The sequence below is a fragment of the Barbus barbus genome, assembly GCF_936440315.1.
Source record: "Barbus barbus genome assembly, chromosome: 21".
Taxonomy (NCBI): domain Eukaryota; kingdom Metazoa; phylum Chordata; class Actinopteri; order Cypriniformes; family Cyprinidae; genus Barbus; species Barbus barbus.
In genome coordinates, this window is record NC_136749.1 from 8,518,536 (window position 1) to 8,536,508 (window position 17,973).

At 38.4% G+C, this 17,973-nt stretch overlaps 2 protein-coding genes across 11 annotated transcripts in view; one reads left to right on the forward strand and one right to left on the reverse strand.

The window, feature by feature from the left end:
- snrka (SNF related kinase a) overlaps positions 1 to 4,786 on the forward strand; it is a 45,350-nt gene extending 40,564 nt beyond the window's left edge. Inside the window, exon 6 of the mRNA XM_079444219.1 lies at positions 1,111 to 4,786. Coding sequence (XP_079300345.1) covers positions 1,111 to 2,440 — 1,330 coding nt within the window. The 3' untranslated portion in view covers positions 2,441 to 4,786. The remainder of the gene's footprint in view (positions 1 to 1,110) is intronic.
- Positions 4,787 to 5,811: 1,025 nt separating this feature from the next.
- LOC306887646 (anoctamin-10) overlaps positions 5,812 to 17,973 on the reverse strand; it is a 32,452-nt gene continuing 20,290 nt past the window's right edge. For all 10 annotated transcript variants that reach the window (XM_079445559.1, XM_079445561.1, XM_079445557.1 and 7 more), the window contains 2 exons: positions 12,433 to 12,549; positions 5,812 to 6,444 (listed from right to left, as the gene is read on the reverse strand). In XM_079445559.1, the coding sequence (XP_079301685.1) occupies positions 6,418 to 6,444; positions 12,433 to 12,549 (144 nt within the window). In that variant the 3' untranslated portion in view covers positions 5,812 to 6,417. The remainder of the gene's footprint in view (positions 6,445 to 12,432; positions 12,550 to 17,973) is intronic.

Sequence of the window (17,973 nt, forward strand, 5' to 3'; positions counted from 1 at the left end):
TGTCTGTTCTACATGCTGTGTGTGGACAGCCAGCACATCCTCTGAGCATCGCACCGGGTGACAAATGTGTTTAAAAGATGAGGCTGAAATTGGTTTGGACTGACCTAGAAAAGCAGTGAGGCTGTGGATGCTTTTTGAAAGGAGCAGGGAGTGGAAGAAATGAGAGGATGTGGTGGGAAAGAGAAGTAAGAGAGGAAGATGTCGGGAGGGGAAGAGTCCTCAGTATGCAGCAGGGATCATGAGAGGGTGACAAATGCTTTTTTTGTGGGAATCAACATATATATATATATATATATATATATATATATATATATATATATATATATATATATATATATATATTTACAATCCATTCTCATCAGGCCTGTAAACACGGCTAGTCAGATTTTGAAGTCCACTTTATTATATCCAAGAAACAGTTACTCAAGCTATGCAAAAACTGACTTTGTAGGCAACATTTTACCAAGGTTGTCACTTGTCACAAGTTTTGCCTTGTATCCTTGTTAACAGATTTACTTTGCAGTTCTCTCTGAGCAGAAGTGTGATTAAGCATTTGTTAATCCCCACAAGGCATTTCTTGCAATTGTTTGCATTGTTTGGCTTGTCTTCATACCAGCATAAGGTTTATAGAGTGTTTATGTGGTTATGACAACCAGAGAGGACGTGCTGGAACTATGTATCACTGATTTACTTTGTTTCAAAAGCCTTAGCAGAGTATATCTTTCCATAGAAACTTGTCTGAAAGTGGACATACTGTGCTTTGCAAATGATATTCCAGCAGGAAGGTAAAAACATAAAGACAATAAAAGCAAGTTACAGTAAGAGTTAGAGTTCCGAGTTATCTTGTAAATCACCATGTTCCTTGCTTGAGTACTTGGCACGAGAAGGAAGTCTGGCTTTTGTCAAGGACTGTCATTAACATTTGGCTTGTTTTCTTAAGGCAATCTCCAGAGCTTCTGTCTTTAAAAGTTGTTTTTGGCAATGTCCACCTTTACTGAATATCATCCTGCTTAAGTTACAACCTTATGCTGTTTTTGACTTTGGGGGATTGTACTCTTTTTAAGGCAAAGTTATTTATATAAAGGACTATGTCCCTTTTTTTTTTTGCAGGCAATCATGGCCAACCAAAATCGACATGCATCAGGACATCGAGGACAGCTTAGCCTCTTCGTCCATCTCTCATGCTGGGGGTCCACAGTCTCCTGCTCGCAGTACAGAGAATCTGCTAAACGGTCACCGCAGTAAAGGGCTTCTGGAAGTGAGCCGTAGAGAGGAGATTAGCGAAGCCTCCAGCAGCTCTGCTGCATCTGCTGCTCTGCCCCCAAACCCCCTTAAACCTGGGATCATGGCCCCCCTTGTATCCGCTTCAGCCAAGCAACGAGCCTGCCTCTTTCGGGTGGAAGAAGATGAGGAGGAGGAAGAAGAACAGGAGCCTTTACCATTGCCCACTCAGGTGGTCCTACGCCGCAAACCGCCGTCCATCACCAACCGGCTTACGTCTCGAAAAAGCGCCCCAGTGCTCAATCAGATCTTCGAGGAGGAAGGCGAATCAGATGATGACTTTGACATGGACGAGAGTCTTCCACCCAAGCTCAGCCGATTGAAGATGAACATGGCATCTCCTGGTACAACTCAGAAGCGCTACCACCGGCGCAAAAGTCAGGGCCGCGGTTCAAGCTGCTCTAGCTCTGAGACCAGTGATGATGATTCGGAGAGCCATCGCAGACGACTAGACAAAGACACAGGGTTCACCTACAGCTGGAACCGCAGGGACAGTAGTGAGGGTCCACCTGGAAACTCTGGGGGCAATGGGGGTGGTAGTAGCGGAGGACAGAGCAAACCACCTGGGGAAGGCAGCTCCGGACCAGACAAGGGCAGCCCTCCAGGAGGAGGGAATGGTGGTAGTACAGGTGGGGGCGGTGGAGGTGGTGGGAGTACAAAAGGACAGGGAGGGCCTTCCAGCTGTTCCCGTTGCAGCAACAACAACGCTTCATCTGGCTCGACACGTAGTGCAGCTCGGAGTGCGGGGGAACTGGTAGAGAGTCTGAAACTCATGAGTCTATGCTTGAGTTCCCAGTTTCAACATCGCAGCTCTGGAGGAGGTGGTGGGGGACGGTTTATCCTAGATCCTCAGAGCCTGTCCAGCGTTAAAGTCCAGGAGAAGTCCTCGTGGAAGATGTGCATTGGCTCCAACAACAGTCTAGACAAAGTGATCAACCCTGCCTTGAATGGCAGCGTTGGGGCGATAGAGCATTATCAAGATCAAACGACAGTCATGTTAAATGAACTTGGCCTGGTCAAGGAGAACAACCTGAACTTGAAAAATAATGTTCTCCAGCTACCTCTGTGTGAAAAGACCATCTCCGTGAACATCCAGCGAAGCCCCAGAGACGGGCTACTCTGTGCCTCAGCCCAGGCCAGCTGCTGTCAGGTCATATGATGGCACGGCACACGGCTGGTTCTCAGAGTGGATTGTTCCTATTGCCACATTTGTAGCATATGATGACTTGAGTTCTCCACCAGTAGCTGTATAATGACCTCTTTTGATCCCAACTTGACCTTTAAACCTGCCTTCTATGTCATCTTAATCATTCTCACAACTTATTTATTAAGTTCTTCTCTTGGACCCATTGGTTTTTCATGAAGTGCACGCTGCTATCCTTTTCTTTTTTGTGTCTTTATTTGTTTTGCCCAATTAGACTTTAATATTTGTTTTTCAAGTCCTGTTCATTTAGCTTTTTAGCCCTTGACATGAAACGCTCTTAATATGAATTCCATGGTCCAACACCACCCAATCAGTCAAGGGTTGTGGAAACTGTATGTATAAATAAATTACCTTTAATAAAGTGAGATTTAAATTAAGACAACAGTATGATAGAACAGAACATGGCAATTTATAAAGCAAGCACTTAAAGGAACTCGACCACAACTGGTTTTGTAAATTTTAAAATGAAATTTTAAATGATTGTAATGAGATGGTAATACAGTAAAAGCAATAGTGAGAGTAAAGAACAAACCCTTTTTTTAATTCATAGTGCTGTCTGATGAGTCTTAAAGCGAATGACCATTTTCCACACTTTTTTTTCACCTTTTTTTAAGTGCTTTGGACTGTTTCCTTGCCACCATTTAGAAATGTTTAGTATAGATAAACTGTTGAGGTTAATGACAATCAGTTGCAATAACAAGGGATATTTGTAATGGACAATTTCCAAAAGGGGGCTACAGATTACCCAGATTTGTTAAATGTTTTATTTGAATAACATTAAAACACATTCACCATGTTCTCAAATCAAATCACTTTTTTTGGAATATTTCAGTAAACATTTGGGATTTAAGTGCAATTTATACGTTCAAGCTGTTAAATTTTGTAATTCCATCTGCGACATGCCCTCTAAGTAATAATGTTTTCCAAATTTGCTACCCAGACAGCACTGTGGATACACCCACACATAAATGTGTTCATCCTAGTTTTTATCAGATTATAAAATTAGAATTGCACTACAGAATAAGTATAGTCTACAATTAGGATACTTTGAATAACATACAAATCACAGCGGGGGTAATTAGCCTTTACAATGCTGTTTCTGCCAGAGCAAAATCAAACCCGCAGACAGCGACAGTATTCAGTTTGTGTAGTACAGAATATCGTTGAGTCAGTACCCCTCTTTCTCAACGTCATTATTAAAACGAAATTTGAATAGAGAAATTATTTTATCATTAAGGACTCTTCTTTGGCTTAATAAATAATTTCGGGTTCCAGCCCATAATCCTCTATCTCACCCCTGTTGTTCTTGTACCATTCAGCTTTGAGTTACTGTATATACCAGTCTCAGAATCGACTGGCCTTAGGGGATGTTTATAAGTCTGTACATATATTTTTTTAAAAGTTTATTTTTTTGAAAGAACTGCTGTTTTAAAATGCTGTTTTGGATGTGAGCCTTGAACTGGCTTATAGTTGGGATAAAATGGGGCTTTTTTGTCACCTGGCCACCTGATAACTGATATGTCTTCTATTCAGTGGATGGCCACTCTTTCAGGAAATATGGCTTCAAGAGTTGGCCATTGGGTGACCATCGACTGGTATAGAAATTAGTCAAAGCTCTACAGGACTGTGAGTGTGAAATAATCGGTTGTGAGATTTAAAGGGCATTTGCAATAAGCTAAGCTATAAGTTGCAGCTGTGTAAATATAATTTTTTTGTTTTTATATTTCAAACCTTCAAATGGCTCACTTGACCCAAATTATCTTAAGTAGTTCTGTTTTTGTCTTTTTTGTTTTTAAAAATAAAGTCTGTAAATATTGGTGTAAATATGGTGCTCTACAATAGCTGTAATATAGCCTTATTAGATATGAGTGTCAAAAACAGAGCAAGGGAGGTTGAAAAGAAAACAGTGCTATATGCATAATGTCAGTCTCTGACTTTGTCCTACCCTAATGTAAACAGCTAAACGACATGTGCATGTGTTGTGCGTTTGACATTATTGATCCACGTTCATTCAGAGGAAAAGAACCATCGCAAAATGTTACAGGACCAAACCATGTACTGGCGTTAAAAAAAGAGAAAAAACTACTTTGAAAAAGCAAAATGAATAAATGTTCTGTTGCTGAAACTTGTCTTTAAAAGTTACATATAGCTATCTATGGTGATGTCCAGAATTAAATGTGAAATATGTCGTCTTTAAACCTGGACTTCCGTTGTCCTTTTTTGTGTGGGACCCCTACTTTTTTCTCATCGAAGAGCTCGTTTACTCCAAAGTAGATAACGGGAATAAAATGATAATATTTCATATGAGTGTAATTTATCTTTGCGCTTGCTGTACAGTAGAAGAAATTGTGGTTCAGACAGAGTTTCGCTGGACACAATGTGGAAAGAAGTTAAATTTGACCGAGTACCCCTGCTGCTGAAAGGTATTTGCTCCTAATTTACTGCCGGCTTTTGCTGCCAAGGTGTCTCCAATAACCGAGAGCTTTTCAGGGGTGTCTCAAGTGCACTCTTCTCATCCAAGTACATGTCCAGCATCAGCTTAATGGTCAAACACACACACACACCATGTATGTTGGCAGTAGAGCACCTTGCGAGCACACAGACACGTTCTGCATATTGTCAGTATCATGCTTGGTCAGTGGAAACTGCTGAGACTGCTTCACTGTCAGAAAGTGTGACAAGCTGTTCCTTAATTAGAAGGATTTGTAAGCTGGCTAGTCGCACTGCCCTCAGTCCTCAGCTTCAGAAAACATCAACTGTGAAGACATTTGTTTTTTAAAAGACTAATGTCTTAGGAGCTACTTTAAATAGTCTCTATATCAAGACAAGATGATAAATGACTGTCTACATGCACACAATTGTCTAATCCTATTTAATCATAAATGGTTCTCATTTAAGTGAGAACCACTCATTTAACAACAGAAATTAACATAAATCAGTATGCAGACAGGAAAGGGGTTTCTTGCCTTACATTTTATGCTTTTGGTTGCTATTTTCAAGGCCATGAATGAAAACTGTAAAAGTAAAAATGCTGTGCAATGCAAAAGTGAGTTTCAATAACAGGTAAATAGCAAGAAAAGAAAACTTGTGTGTATATATACAAATATACTGCAAGAGCTGTTAAACACCTTTTTTCTGAATGACCTTCTGCTTAACCAGAATATGGACCTCAATCACAAAACAATGGCGTCTGAAGAGACAAGTAACAGTTAATTTGGGTGTTCTCACTATGTCAGTGTTTTTGGTAATGTAGCGTTAAGGCTGGAGTTCAACACAAACATCTCATCCCACGCGCTGAAGGATGTGGAAAGGATGAGAAGCATGTTATCTGAATATTTAAAATGTTTATTTTCAGGCAGACAATATTGAATATGCTTAATTTAAGTACAGGGTGAAATGGCCTGACATACGTAAACAAAAGCCATAACAGTTAAACGTATAACAGTGATGTTTAAAGGCACTGCTCTGTCTTTGGTAGAACATGGAGTGAATGAAAACGAAAACTTCAATTCCTCAAAAAAAATTTTTTTTAGGCCCAACCTCTTTACAGCCTTTTTTTTTTTTTTACAGATTTAGATAATCATGAATAAAAAGTACTTTGACAACCAAATCAAGATAGTTATTTGAAACCCATCACATGCATCGATCGGATTCCCATTTTCACTTGTCTCTCATTATACCAGTAACAGTTTTATTGACAGAGAAATAATAAAACAATGCGTGCAATTGCAATAACAGGAAAACTCCGTCTTAAAACCCTGTCTTATTAATAAGTGTACAGCATCAATAAGCCATTTTGTGGATAACATGGCTAGGAGTGCATATTTAAAGTCGAAGTCAGTTAAATATAATACTAGATCGTTTACAGCATGTGTACACCTTGAGTACTTTTGTGTTGTTGTTGTCATCAACCGTCACTTATTCCACGTATTTCAGGTCTTCGTAGCTTCCAGTATTTTCTGAAAAGACATAATAGTATCAAAATATTAATGATGGAACTTACTTGGGAACCTAAACCAAAATAAAAGATCACAGATGAAAAGATGGATGTATGTGCACAAATGGTTTCAAAATATGATGTACTAATCTGGGGTATGCCCCCCCTCCCCCCTCCATATAATCTCTTCTGGGAGATTTTACACAAATAACCAAGGCGTATATATTCATAATCTTTCAGGATTCATCATGTAAGAGAACTGATTCAGACTGATTTAACATCAGTTCTCCCTGGTCTAAATAAGTCTTACATGTTGGCATATAAAAGGCAGAAGCTGATCTTAGTTCAGCGTACATACAGCCCCAGGCAGGACTGCGTTTCAAATGAGTCACGCTGGGTTTTCAGAGATGGAGGGGAGCAGGGATGCTGCTATATTTTGAAAAGCTTTTTAACAATTACAGAAAGCTACTAAATCTTTTTAAAAGACGATCAAAATGAACCCATCTACCCATAACAGATGTGTTTTCTCTGCAGCATCCACAACTCCCTGACTATGGCCTATGCTGAGTTTCATTTAACCCAATTAATTTCACTGCCTGCAGCAAACCAGAGCAAATTACATTCTCAGAGAAAAAGTGTTAGGTGCCATTAACTTTTCAATCCAAAAGAGAGATCAATAGCGCCGGAGCTTCTGACTGTGATTCTGTACGTATAAGTTCAGTGAGACTGAGCTCTGGTCTCCTATGAGAAAACTGCACAATGGTTATTACTAGGCACCAGATAAAGAGTCCCTTCAAATGTGGTGAATGAAAAACTTCATTCAATAATTAAGGTCTACACAACGGCTCTCATACTTCGGCCTCCCCTGGAATCTCTAAATAATTTTTTTCCCCCAGAAAAACAATGGAATTAAATATATAATGTCAATAAAATATAATATATATAGTATTGCTGTACTATTATTATTTGATCATGTGTTCTTGAAATGATGCATGGGATTCACCTACAAACAAAAATGTAGCAAATGTGGTACCTCAGCATTTTAGTACTGGTTTGTTATGTTAAAAGCATGCAAATTCCATCAATCCGATTACTCAGTTAGGTAATTCACAATTAAGTATGAATGCATGGGATTTCAAATCAATTAGTTATTTTATTTATTATTATATTGTTTTGTTTATTTTTTTCCCTAGAAGGGTAGTATCTTCTATATATATAAAATCAAAAAAAAGGGTTGCTTCTTTAAAATCCTATCTATTCTAAAACACTATCTGTTCACACAGTAAGTCAATCTATCTCAGCTGCTCACGGAGACTGGATTTGCGGAAACTCCTCTCAGGAGACACTCCCTATGCATCCGGCGGGCTGAATTAGCATTAACAAAAGTGAGAATTGAGGTGTTCAACTGGAACAAATATTCTGGATTACAAGGAAGGTCCTGATGGGCAAACTGGGATAATTAACGGAACCTGTCAGTATTGATTATGTTATTAGGTGGGTTAAAAGATTTGAAGCTTCTACAACATACTCATGTTAACAACTGTACTCAGATTCAAATGCAAACTCGGGGTCAATAAATCATTAGAGGTTGGACAGTTGTGTACAGACCAATCACATTGATAAGATATTGTCTATACAGCCTAATCATTTATGAAAAAGCCATCAAGGTGATTTTGGTCCAAAGTCTGACTCACAGCTCGTCATCGCCACCACTGCAATGCTGGTGGTATTGAAAGTGTTGACTTCATTTCGCCTAACACCATTAAAGGTTAACATGGGACATGTCACATTCTCATGGACTTCAGCAAGTTGACAGATGCCTGACAGTTGCCTCAGATGGCTGGCTTGTTCCACTTCCTGTGATGGTGGTCAGGCAATGATGCAAAAGCAGACTGAATCTGACGTGGTCCATCACGCAACCAACATTCTTTGGCACTAGAGCTGGATTTTGGATCGGGCCAAAAAGGCCAGTACCCCGGAGCCTCAGACTAGTCAGAGACTGGGCCATTAGTGTGCAAAATGTGATCTGACAAGCCCAGGGCCCTACCATATAGTGTTTAAAGTCTAATGTAAAGCAACCAAAACAAACATTTTCAATGGTCTGGCCCTATGTGGCACAATTTTTCCACTTACAGTTTCTAAAAAGTTTAATTTATGATCTATGATATCCCAAGGTGTCCACCCGAAAATTTGAATCTGATCAACTTCTACAGGCGTGTCCAATCCTGCTCCTGGAGGGCCACTGTCCTGCAGAGTATAGCTTCAACCTCCATTAAACACACCTGAACAAAAGTAATCGAAGTCTTCAAGAATACTAGAGTCTCCCAGGCAGATATGTTGGGACAAGCTAAACTCTGTTGGATGTTAGCCCTTCAGGACCAGGATTGGACACCCCTGACCTTCTAGTTAACGTGGTAAGTGTGGTACAGTATTGTGTGACTCATTGCCTGCAGTATCAGCTGGTCTGTGCTGAACGCAGACTCGCAATGAGTGGTAATTAAAGCTTGAATTGCTCCGAAGGTAGGAAAAATCCTTATTATGGTATTTACATAAGGGTCAGGTGGTATGATTAATTGCATTATTTTTTATCACATTATTTTTATAATTACTCACACTAAATTAGTGTGTTAAACTGACGGACCGGGTTCTAAGATAAATGGCCAAATCATTCAACAAACTGACATCTGTTGGAAAAAGCAAACCATTAATTCTCAGTTCTAAAACGAAGCAAATTAAAACCCAGAACACAGAATGCATGCAAAATACAAGCTGTCTTTTAAAGGGAGAAACAGCTCTTATCAACACTTTCTACTTATGGATCGCCCATGGATGTGAACTGTATCTCTACAATCCAACCCCCACTTCGATCGAGCTCAAGTATTGACGTTAAAGTGAGAAAATATACAAATGTGAACTAACACAAAGATGGTTCCCAACCATTTCCCTTCATCTTCAAGGGAGATCACGTCTGATCCTCCATGCCAGCCTCTTTCTTTGTTTTCTATTATTATCAGACACTCATACAGCTGTTATGGGTTAAAAAGGTCTCATTCAGCAAAACAGAAAGGCTAAAATCGCCAGTTGCCATAATGGTTCCATGATAGTGTTGGCAGCTTGGCCTTTTCCTGAAATTCACCCAGGATCTTTTCCAAACACTGGCCACTAACAGGGGGTTTCCAGTGCCGCTGTAAGTGCTGGCTATTTTCGGAGTCCCTTTGCCCTAGAGCAGTGGGAGCTTTTCTCCTGACAGCTGTCTTCACCCTCTCAAGCTGCTGAACACATGGAAATACAGCTAAATGGCATCATGTGCTGCTAGCTCATCACTAGCACTCTCAAACCAATGGTCCAAGCACCTCCCCGAGGTCCTGCAGTCTTATATCACCAAACAAATGCATTTAACTGCAGTCGGCACTTTTGAACCCGGACGAGGCCGCTGAAGCTATTAGCTACCGTCCATCATTCTGATGGAGAGACTCTGGTGAAGACGCACCGCCAGCACTGGCAGAGGGATGAGCTGGTGTCAGGTGAAGTTTGTGAGAGAATTGGTGGGGTAGAAGCCCAGAAACATCACGTCTTCAGTCATCCTGAAACATAATCAATGTGTTTTACGACCCGCGTCTCTCTGCTAAATTAAAAGAAATGTTAGACGGATGAAACTTCGATGGAGTCCCGCCTTCATCGCAGATCGTCAGCCAAGTGCTTCATCATTCCATTAAATGCGCCGTCTTGATTTCGTTGTGAGAATGGTCTTCCCTTTTCAGTACCTACATTCCCACAGCTACACAGATGATCATTGACTACAAAGTCTTCATGAAACTGGGGCCATCAAGATGCTTTCATGGCTTCCTCCTTGAATAAATCTCTGGGTGTATTAATGAACGAACAATCACGCCAATCAGGATTTAACTGCTCATTCTCTATAGGGTCCAGGGATAAATGCAGGATAGGTGATATGGTAAAAAAAGCAGAGCAACTGCCATTGAGATAAATGACAGTGTAAATGAATAGCTCTCCCCAGGTATTTTAAACCCTCTTGTCTTGCATATATTTATCAACGTCTGCTTTTCAGCAAACAAGGTAGAACCAATTGATATTCATAAGCCAGTTGATTTTATAATCTGCCCCCCACTACTTCTCGTTCCTACATCATTGCACACTAGTGCTGCGATTTGCTAAAACCAACACATAAATGCAAAACTATCAGAGTAGTGCTCATCATGTATCCAAATTAACTGGAAAATATTATAATCCACAGCATTAAGAGGCAAAGGGGGGCCATATCGCACACATCTTATCTGCTGTTAGTGAGGGGAGGAAACACAAGGCCACATTAAGGATAACGCTGGATGCCAACAGCACACGCCAGCTCATTGTCATTCACAATCCAACTGTGCCATATCACTAGAGCCATGGCAACGGACTTACCGACCGAGGGCTCGTCTCTGCAGAAATAAAGCCATTGAATCCTGTTAAAGCGTGTCTATGCTGTTGCTTTGACAGACATTGTATGGAATCATTATTAATACTTTAGATAATAAAGCACACCCATTCCTTTTTCAGAGGAGAGACGGTGGTCTGAATTCATCAGCATGAATGTTCCAAATGTGAGTCACTGTTACAGTCTAATTGAGGCAGGGTAAGGTTCATGTCCATAAACAATAAATTACTGCCACTGGCACCACCTACCTTGACCTCTGATTAACAGTAAAAATCACAGATATACACAGACATCTTAAAGGGATAGATAACCCAAAAATTCATTCCAAACCTCTATGCTTTTCTTTACTGTGTGGACCCCAATGACTTTCATTGGACAAGAGAAAAGAGCAATGTGCATAAATGATGGCATCATTTTAATTTTTAAGGCTTCAGGATATGTTTGGTTTTGTTCAGAAAAGTTGTTCCATACTGTTTGTACTAGTGTGTTAAATTGATGAACTTTAATTGACATTGTTACAAAAATCTATTTCAAGTAAATACTATTCTTAGAACTTTATATTCTTCAAAGAATACTGAAAAAATATATATCAGGGTTTCCTTTCATAAAATATAAAACAGTCATTTTTAACTGCAATATTTATATTTTATGTTTCCACTGTTTTCAAATTAAAGATGTTTTTTTTTTTTTAAACCTACAATATCAACAAACAGCTAATACTATAATATATTATAGTATGTTTTTATTAAAGACAGTATTTTTTTTAATCGCAGCAAAGTCTCACAATTTATGCATTATTAAATATCTTCATATTGCTTCAAAAATTAGAGCTGACGAATCAGATGAATCGGAATTAGCATCAACGGTGATTATGCAAATAAACATTTTATCAACGTAATGTAATATTTCCTTATTAACAATTTTTTTTATTGATTTACAAAATAACCAAATTTATTCCAGAAATGATAACTGAGCTCTGCTCGCTGAATTAAACATGCAGCATAACGCGGTCATAAGACAGCAATGTTGCAAACTACTGTTTGAAATATTTATCACTGCAAAATACATACTGGCTCAATGTTATTTAATAAAAATAAATAGAAGGCAGTAAGCAGTATGTCATTATCATATTCCAAGCATATCCTTTGTCTTTTGAGGAAAACAGTTTTTCCCCTCATTATTAAGTCTGCTTGGGCAGACTGCAGCATGTGTTTCTTTGTGAGTGACCTACTTCTTATGCCGCATACGAGGTGATAAACATCTGCCTAAATAGCTAAACCTTATTAGCAAACACTACCTGAACACACGCATGTACAAAGGTCTCTCTGGATCATTTAATGATCAGAAAGCATGTTAGTGTTGCTCTCGCCTCTCTGAGCCGAGAGATAATGGTCGCCGCATCACCACTTATGTTGACGCAGACATGTGTTGTTGACTCTGTGAAGCCCACCGAGGCATATACGCAGATGACTATTTGCACTGAAGTACTTCCTGACATGGCATGTCATATAGGCGGTCACATTTCCTGTTTGCATGCAATAGATATGTGCACATGTACAAATGTGTACTCACCCTTTTCTTAAGAGCTTCTAGGGAGTCAAACTCCAGCTTGGCTAGTTTGACTTGGATTTGTTTAGGAACATCTGGAATGATGAATGCCAGGATGAATTTGAAGGCAAGGAGAACATGCTGCAATAAACAGAAAAGGACAACTTTACCACAGTTTTCATGGACTGTTGTTATATAATAGTCTATATGTAATATAATTAAGTGCTAATTACACCTGAAATATTTTATAATGTGTTTAAGAGGTTTTTCATTTTTGCAACTTGATAATGTCTTGATAAATGACATTTAACAGAAAGGCTTTTTTTTTACAATGTGAACCTCCCTTGACAAACAGAGACAGATCAAATCAAAAGGGAATGTATTTCAGTCATATAGAATGGCTGGATGATTTTTATGGCTCTCTATGTGTTCAAAGGCCACATTAGTGAGATGTATGCTGCTGTCATTGCTACTCCAGTGTGTTAAATAGATCACCACATGCCCACTGCCTCTGAAACCAGCTCGCTATTCACCTTTGTGTGAGCCAAAGAGATCTAAAGAACTCTTGATGGTTTAAGTAAATTTACTAATAATAAATGCATACTTTAACCCCTTTCAACAGAAGGATGTCCCAGCTTTATTTAAATTCTGCCCCTAAAGTTAATTAAATGATACTGCAGTGCATGTAACTTCCATAATGTGAATACATAAATTTAAGGGTGGAATGGGATTTCCTGTTGGCTTACAAAAAATCTAGTAATTTTATGTTTCTGTGATAGTTCACCCAAAACTTTGTCATCAATTACTCACCCTCTTGTCCATAAGCCTATCGTTCATCTTTTAAACACAAATGAATATGTTATAATGAACCACAGAGTACATTCAAATTCACCATAACTTCATAAAACACTGTAAAAGTAATTCATATGAATAAAGCGGTTTAATCCAAGTCTTCCAAAGAGACACAATGTAATGTAAGCTTTTATTGTAATCAGTGCTGTTAAACGATTAATCACGATTAATCGCATACAAAATAAAAGTTTTTGTTTACATAATATGTGTGTGTGTGTGTGTGTGTGTGTGTGTGTGTGTGTACATTATGTATATATAAATACACACACATGCATGCATATATTTAAGAAAAATGTTAGGATTTATATTAAATATATTTATATACAAGTTATATGAATATAAATATATACATGTAAATATTTTCAAAATATATGCTGCATGTGTGTGTATTTATATATACATAATAAATCACAATACACACACATATATATTATGTAAACCAAAAAAATATATTTTGGATGCGATTAATCGCGATTAATCGTTTGGCAGCATTCATTTTAATCTAAACATTGATTAACACACCTACATGGTCAAAACGACAAGTTCAAAATTACTAGCTTGACGCATAAGAACAAATCACATTCGTGCTTGATGAAGTTCAAACATGCTTGTGTTATATATGCGAGAACAAACCTCAATGGCTCTTGTGAGTCAATCAAACTCGTATGAGTTTACGTTTACCATGTCTGATGAGCTATATGTAAGTTTATATGTTAATAAATGCCTGAATTAAATCTCTTCATTATATAAAGTGATTGTGTCTCCTCAGAAGACTTGGATCAAACCACTGGATTTATATGGATTGTTTTTAAGATCTGTATGAATCATTTTGAAGCGTCAGGAGTATTGGTTGCATGAATCTTTCAACAAAAAGACAAATCTCTCAGGTTTTGTTAAAAATATCTTCATTTGAGTTTCAAAAATGAACAAAAGTGTAATGGATTTGGAACAGCATTAGGGTGAGCAACTGATGTAAATGTAACAGTTAGCTCACATATTCAACTGATGGTCTATAAAACTCACTATAAACTGCATCTATCTTAATCTCCTTGATTGTCAGCTATTGTAGACTACATTTACATTTATTCATTTAGCTGACGCTTTTATCCAAAGCGACTTACAATTGCTATATATGTCAGAGGTCGCACGCCTCTGGAGCAACTAGGGGGTTAAGTGTCTTGCTCAGGGACACATTGGTGTCTCACAGTGGATTCGAACCCGGGTCTCTCACACCAAAGGCATGTGTCTTATCCAACACTCTAAAAAGCTCCTGAAAGTCAGAGAAGAGACATTAGCTAAAGCTGTGACTGATGGAGACAAAGGAACCCTTGGGACTCGTCAACATATTTCTGTGAAAATCAAAACAAAATCTGCTCTTCTTGTGTGGATGACATAAATTAGGATTATGTCATTATAAATGATGTAGTGAAAGACTGAACATTTTGATGTTGCTTGGGTAATACACTAAAATCCAAATTGTTCTTTTGAGACTCTGGGCCATTTACACGCACAAACAATTCACATATAAATATATGAATCATCACTCTCATGGACCATAAACATGACAGCAATTGTAGTTTTATTGTGCTAGGTATTCTCCCAAAGGCAATAACACGCACGGAGTACTTAATTTCTGCATTCACAGTAGTCATAGAATGTTAGAAACAAATCATCATCATCATCATCATCATATATCATCAAAGGATATACTCACTAAATGGACTCAACAAACCATGCCTCATTCTATGCTACACAAAAATACAGAAATGGTTGAGTATTGCTAAGCAAATAATAAGACATGTTAATTAAAATAAAAAACAGAGCAGATGCAAGTATTGGGTGAAATAGTCAGCTTTAATGGAACTTTTTTTATCAGCACTTTTTTCAGTCTTGAATGAAATTAGTTCAGTCAAACTTTAGTGCTGTCATATTAGCAAAATTTCTGCAATATTTTGCAGGCTTTTTGTTCCATTGTTTATCATCAAGTGTAGTGATGTATGAAGCACCTCTCCTGCAAAAGTCACTTCACAACCAAGTCACTTTCTATTGGTCAATGTGGCAAATTTGTGTGACAAACTTGAACCCAATGCAAAATATGCTGAATTATTTTGCTCTTGTGAGCAATTCCAAATTGCGAAGATTCGATTTGAAATTACTAGATTTTGCCAGTGAAAATTTGCTGAACAATGGTTAATGTTACCACATTAGGATTTCAGTTAAAAAAAAGGTTCCTTATAGCATCATTTTGGACCAGTCTTATCCTAGAAAGCATGTCTGCAATGCTTAGATAGGTTACTCGCCTTTGGAACAGATCTCCTGTGTTTATCTGAAAATTGATTTGAAATTTTCACCAGCAAGCCTAAAGAGACTCTCTTCACTAAGTACTGCAGTCAGATATGGGTTTGAGAGCACTGACTGAATGATTCATCAGTGATTTATCATAACAGTACATCAGTAACAGACAAGCACAGTCTCCAGCCGGGCCCAGCCTAAAACAAGCTGAGAGCATGTGCAGAAGTGTGACTCAAAATGATGTTGCATTTGAGCATGAACTGTGGAAAATGCCACCCTCTCTTCAGGCTGATTGCTGAGTGAGAGAGGAGTGTGATGCAGAGACTCTCAGAACTGCTATAACGAGAGAACAAAGCCCAGATTATTTGTGCAGTCACATTTTTCCCAGACAAATGTGTCATTATTGCAGATTAATTTAAAAAGACAAACACACCACAAATACAGACAAATACGGAATTGTTTGAATAGGTAAACAGAACTCTACTAATAAAATCCTAATATTAAAGGAGACCTATTATGCCCCTTTTTAGAATATGTAATATAAGTCTCAGGTGTCGCCAGAATGTGTCTGTGAAGTTTCAGCTTAAAATTCCACACAGATCATTACATATATATTATTTTGAAAAGTGAAAGCAGAAACACGCTGTTTTCGTGCATGTCTCTTTATTTGCAAATGAGCTGCTGCTCCCCACCCCCTTTTCCAGAATAGGGCTGAGCCTTTATTGCTCGTATTTCAGATACTCTGCTAAAAAACATCTGTTTGGTTTTGATTATCATGTCTATCACGCTGAAATCATGCATTTTAAACCATATAAGACTTAGTTCACACTGCAGGCTAAAGTGGCCCAAATCCGACTTTTTTGCCCAAACGTGACCCATATCTGATTTTCTTATGACAGTCTGAACAGCACAAATACGATTTTTTTTTAAATCAGGCCCAGGCCACTTTCATATGTGGTCCTAAATCGGATACATATCCGATGTTTTGCAATGCGACTTCAGTCTGAACGGCCATGTCGCATTTCATGCGATTTTTACGTCATTGAAATTCTAACACGAACAGCATCCATTTTTATTTCCGCAAATACAGTGCGCTGCGTCTGACGTCACAGGACCGTATACGGTTCACACACGAGACTGATGGCAGTCGTATTTAAATGACAATGTGAACAACAGGGCAAAAAAAATTGGATTTCAGCAAAAAATCCGATCTGAGCATTAAGACCTGCAGTGAGAACTAAGTCTAAGTTTAAACTTTTGATTTAAAAATATCTTAATTTGTGTTTTGAAGATGAACGAAGGCCTTACGGGTTTGGAACGACATGAGGGTGAGTAATTAACGACTTTCATTTTTGGGTGAAATATCCCTTTAAACACGGATTTTCATGGTTTGTCACCTTTAAAGGAGCTATAACATCAAAAGCAACTAGAGACTAAAAGAAGAGTACACTGGAATACAATAGAATAGAATTTTCACAGCTGAAATTCAGTCATTTCAATAAGAATCAACACAAATGGGAATTTTGCATGAAGGTGAAAGATTTATCCATTAAAATTCCATAGTCACCATGTTGACCAACAGAAAGCAAACAAATTTTTTGCTAGTGAAGACAGAGCATTTTACTGCAGTGTAATATTGTGAGAAAGGAGAAGGTACCACCCATGATCTGTTCAACCTGTTGATGAGCAATCTCATGTGTGACAAGAGAACTGGAAGAAAATGTGTATCGGAGAGGTGTCAGAGTCTTTCCTGGCTAGCCGTCATCCTCTTTAAGACGCGAGTGGAACGAAGTGAGAGAGAGAGAGAGGGCGGCCAGACACATCTGATCTTGCAGCATGTCAGACATGGTTAGGGAGTCATACAACAGCACAGTCTTCAGTTAACATGAGAACTCGCTGGGTGAGGTGAACACAAATACACACACTCTCATTGTGTCCAACTGCTAATTTAGCCACTGACATCTAGACAGTCGCAGTCAAATCAGATTATATGAAAACCGAATTCGCCCGCTTTTTGTTATAATCATGTAGAAAGCCGTGCTGCAGATAATGACAAAACTCACATTGAGAGATTCTCATAGTATAGTACAACAATAAAATCACACAATGTCAGAACACAAAAACACGTGCCTAATAGAATAATGCACCCAGAAATTAGTTAGCATGTTAGCTCTTCTGTTTCCATTGTACTGAAGTCAGTGGGATTTTTTGAATGTGGTTTTTGGTCCGGAAATGCCCTGAAATAAGGTCTGTGGTAAACACAAGCTCAATGTATTTTCATGTTTTATATTAAGACATAAAATACATCAGTAGCATGCTTTATAAAGCTTTTACTTGTCTTGAAAAGGCTATTACTAGTAAGTGGCTAAATGGGACTACACAGGTTGTCGGCCCGGGGACATTAATCATCATCACACTGAA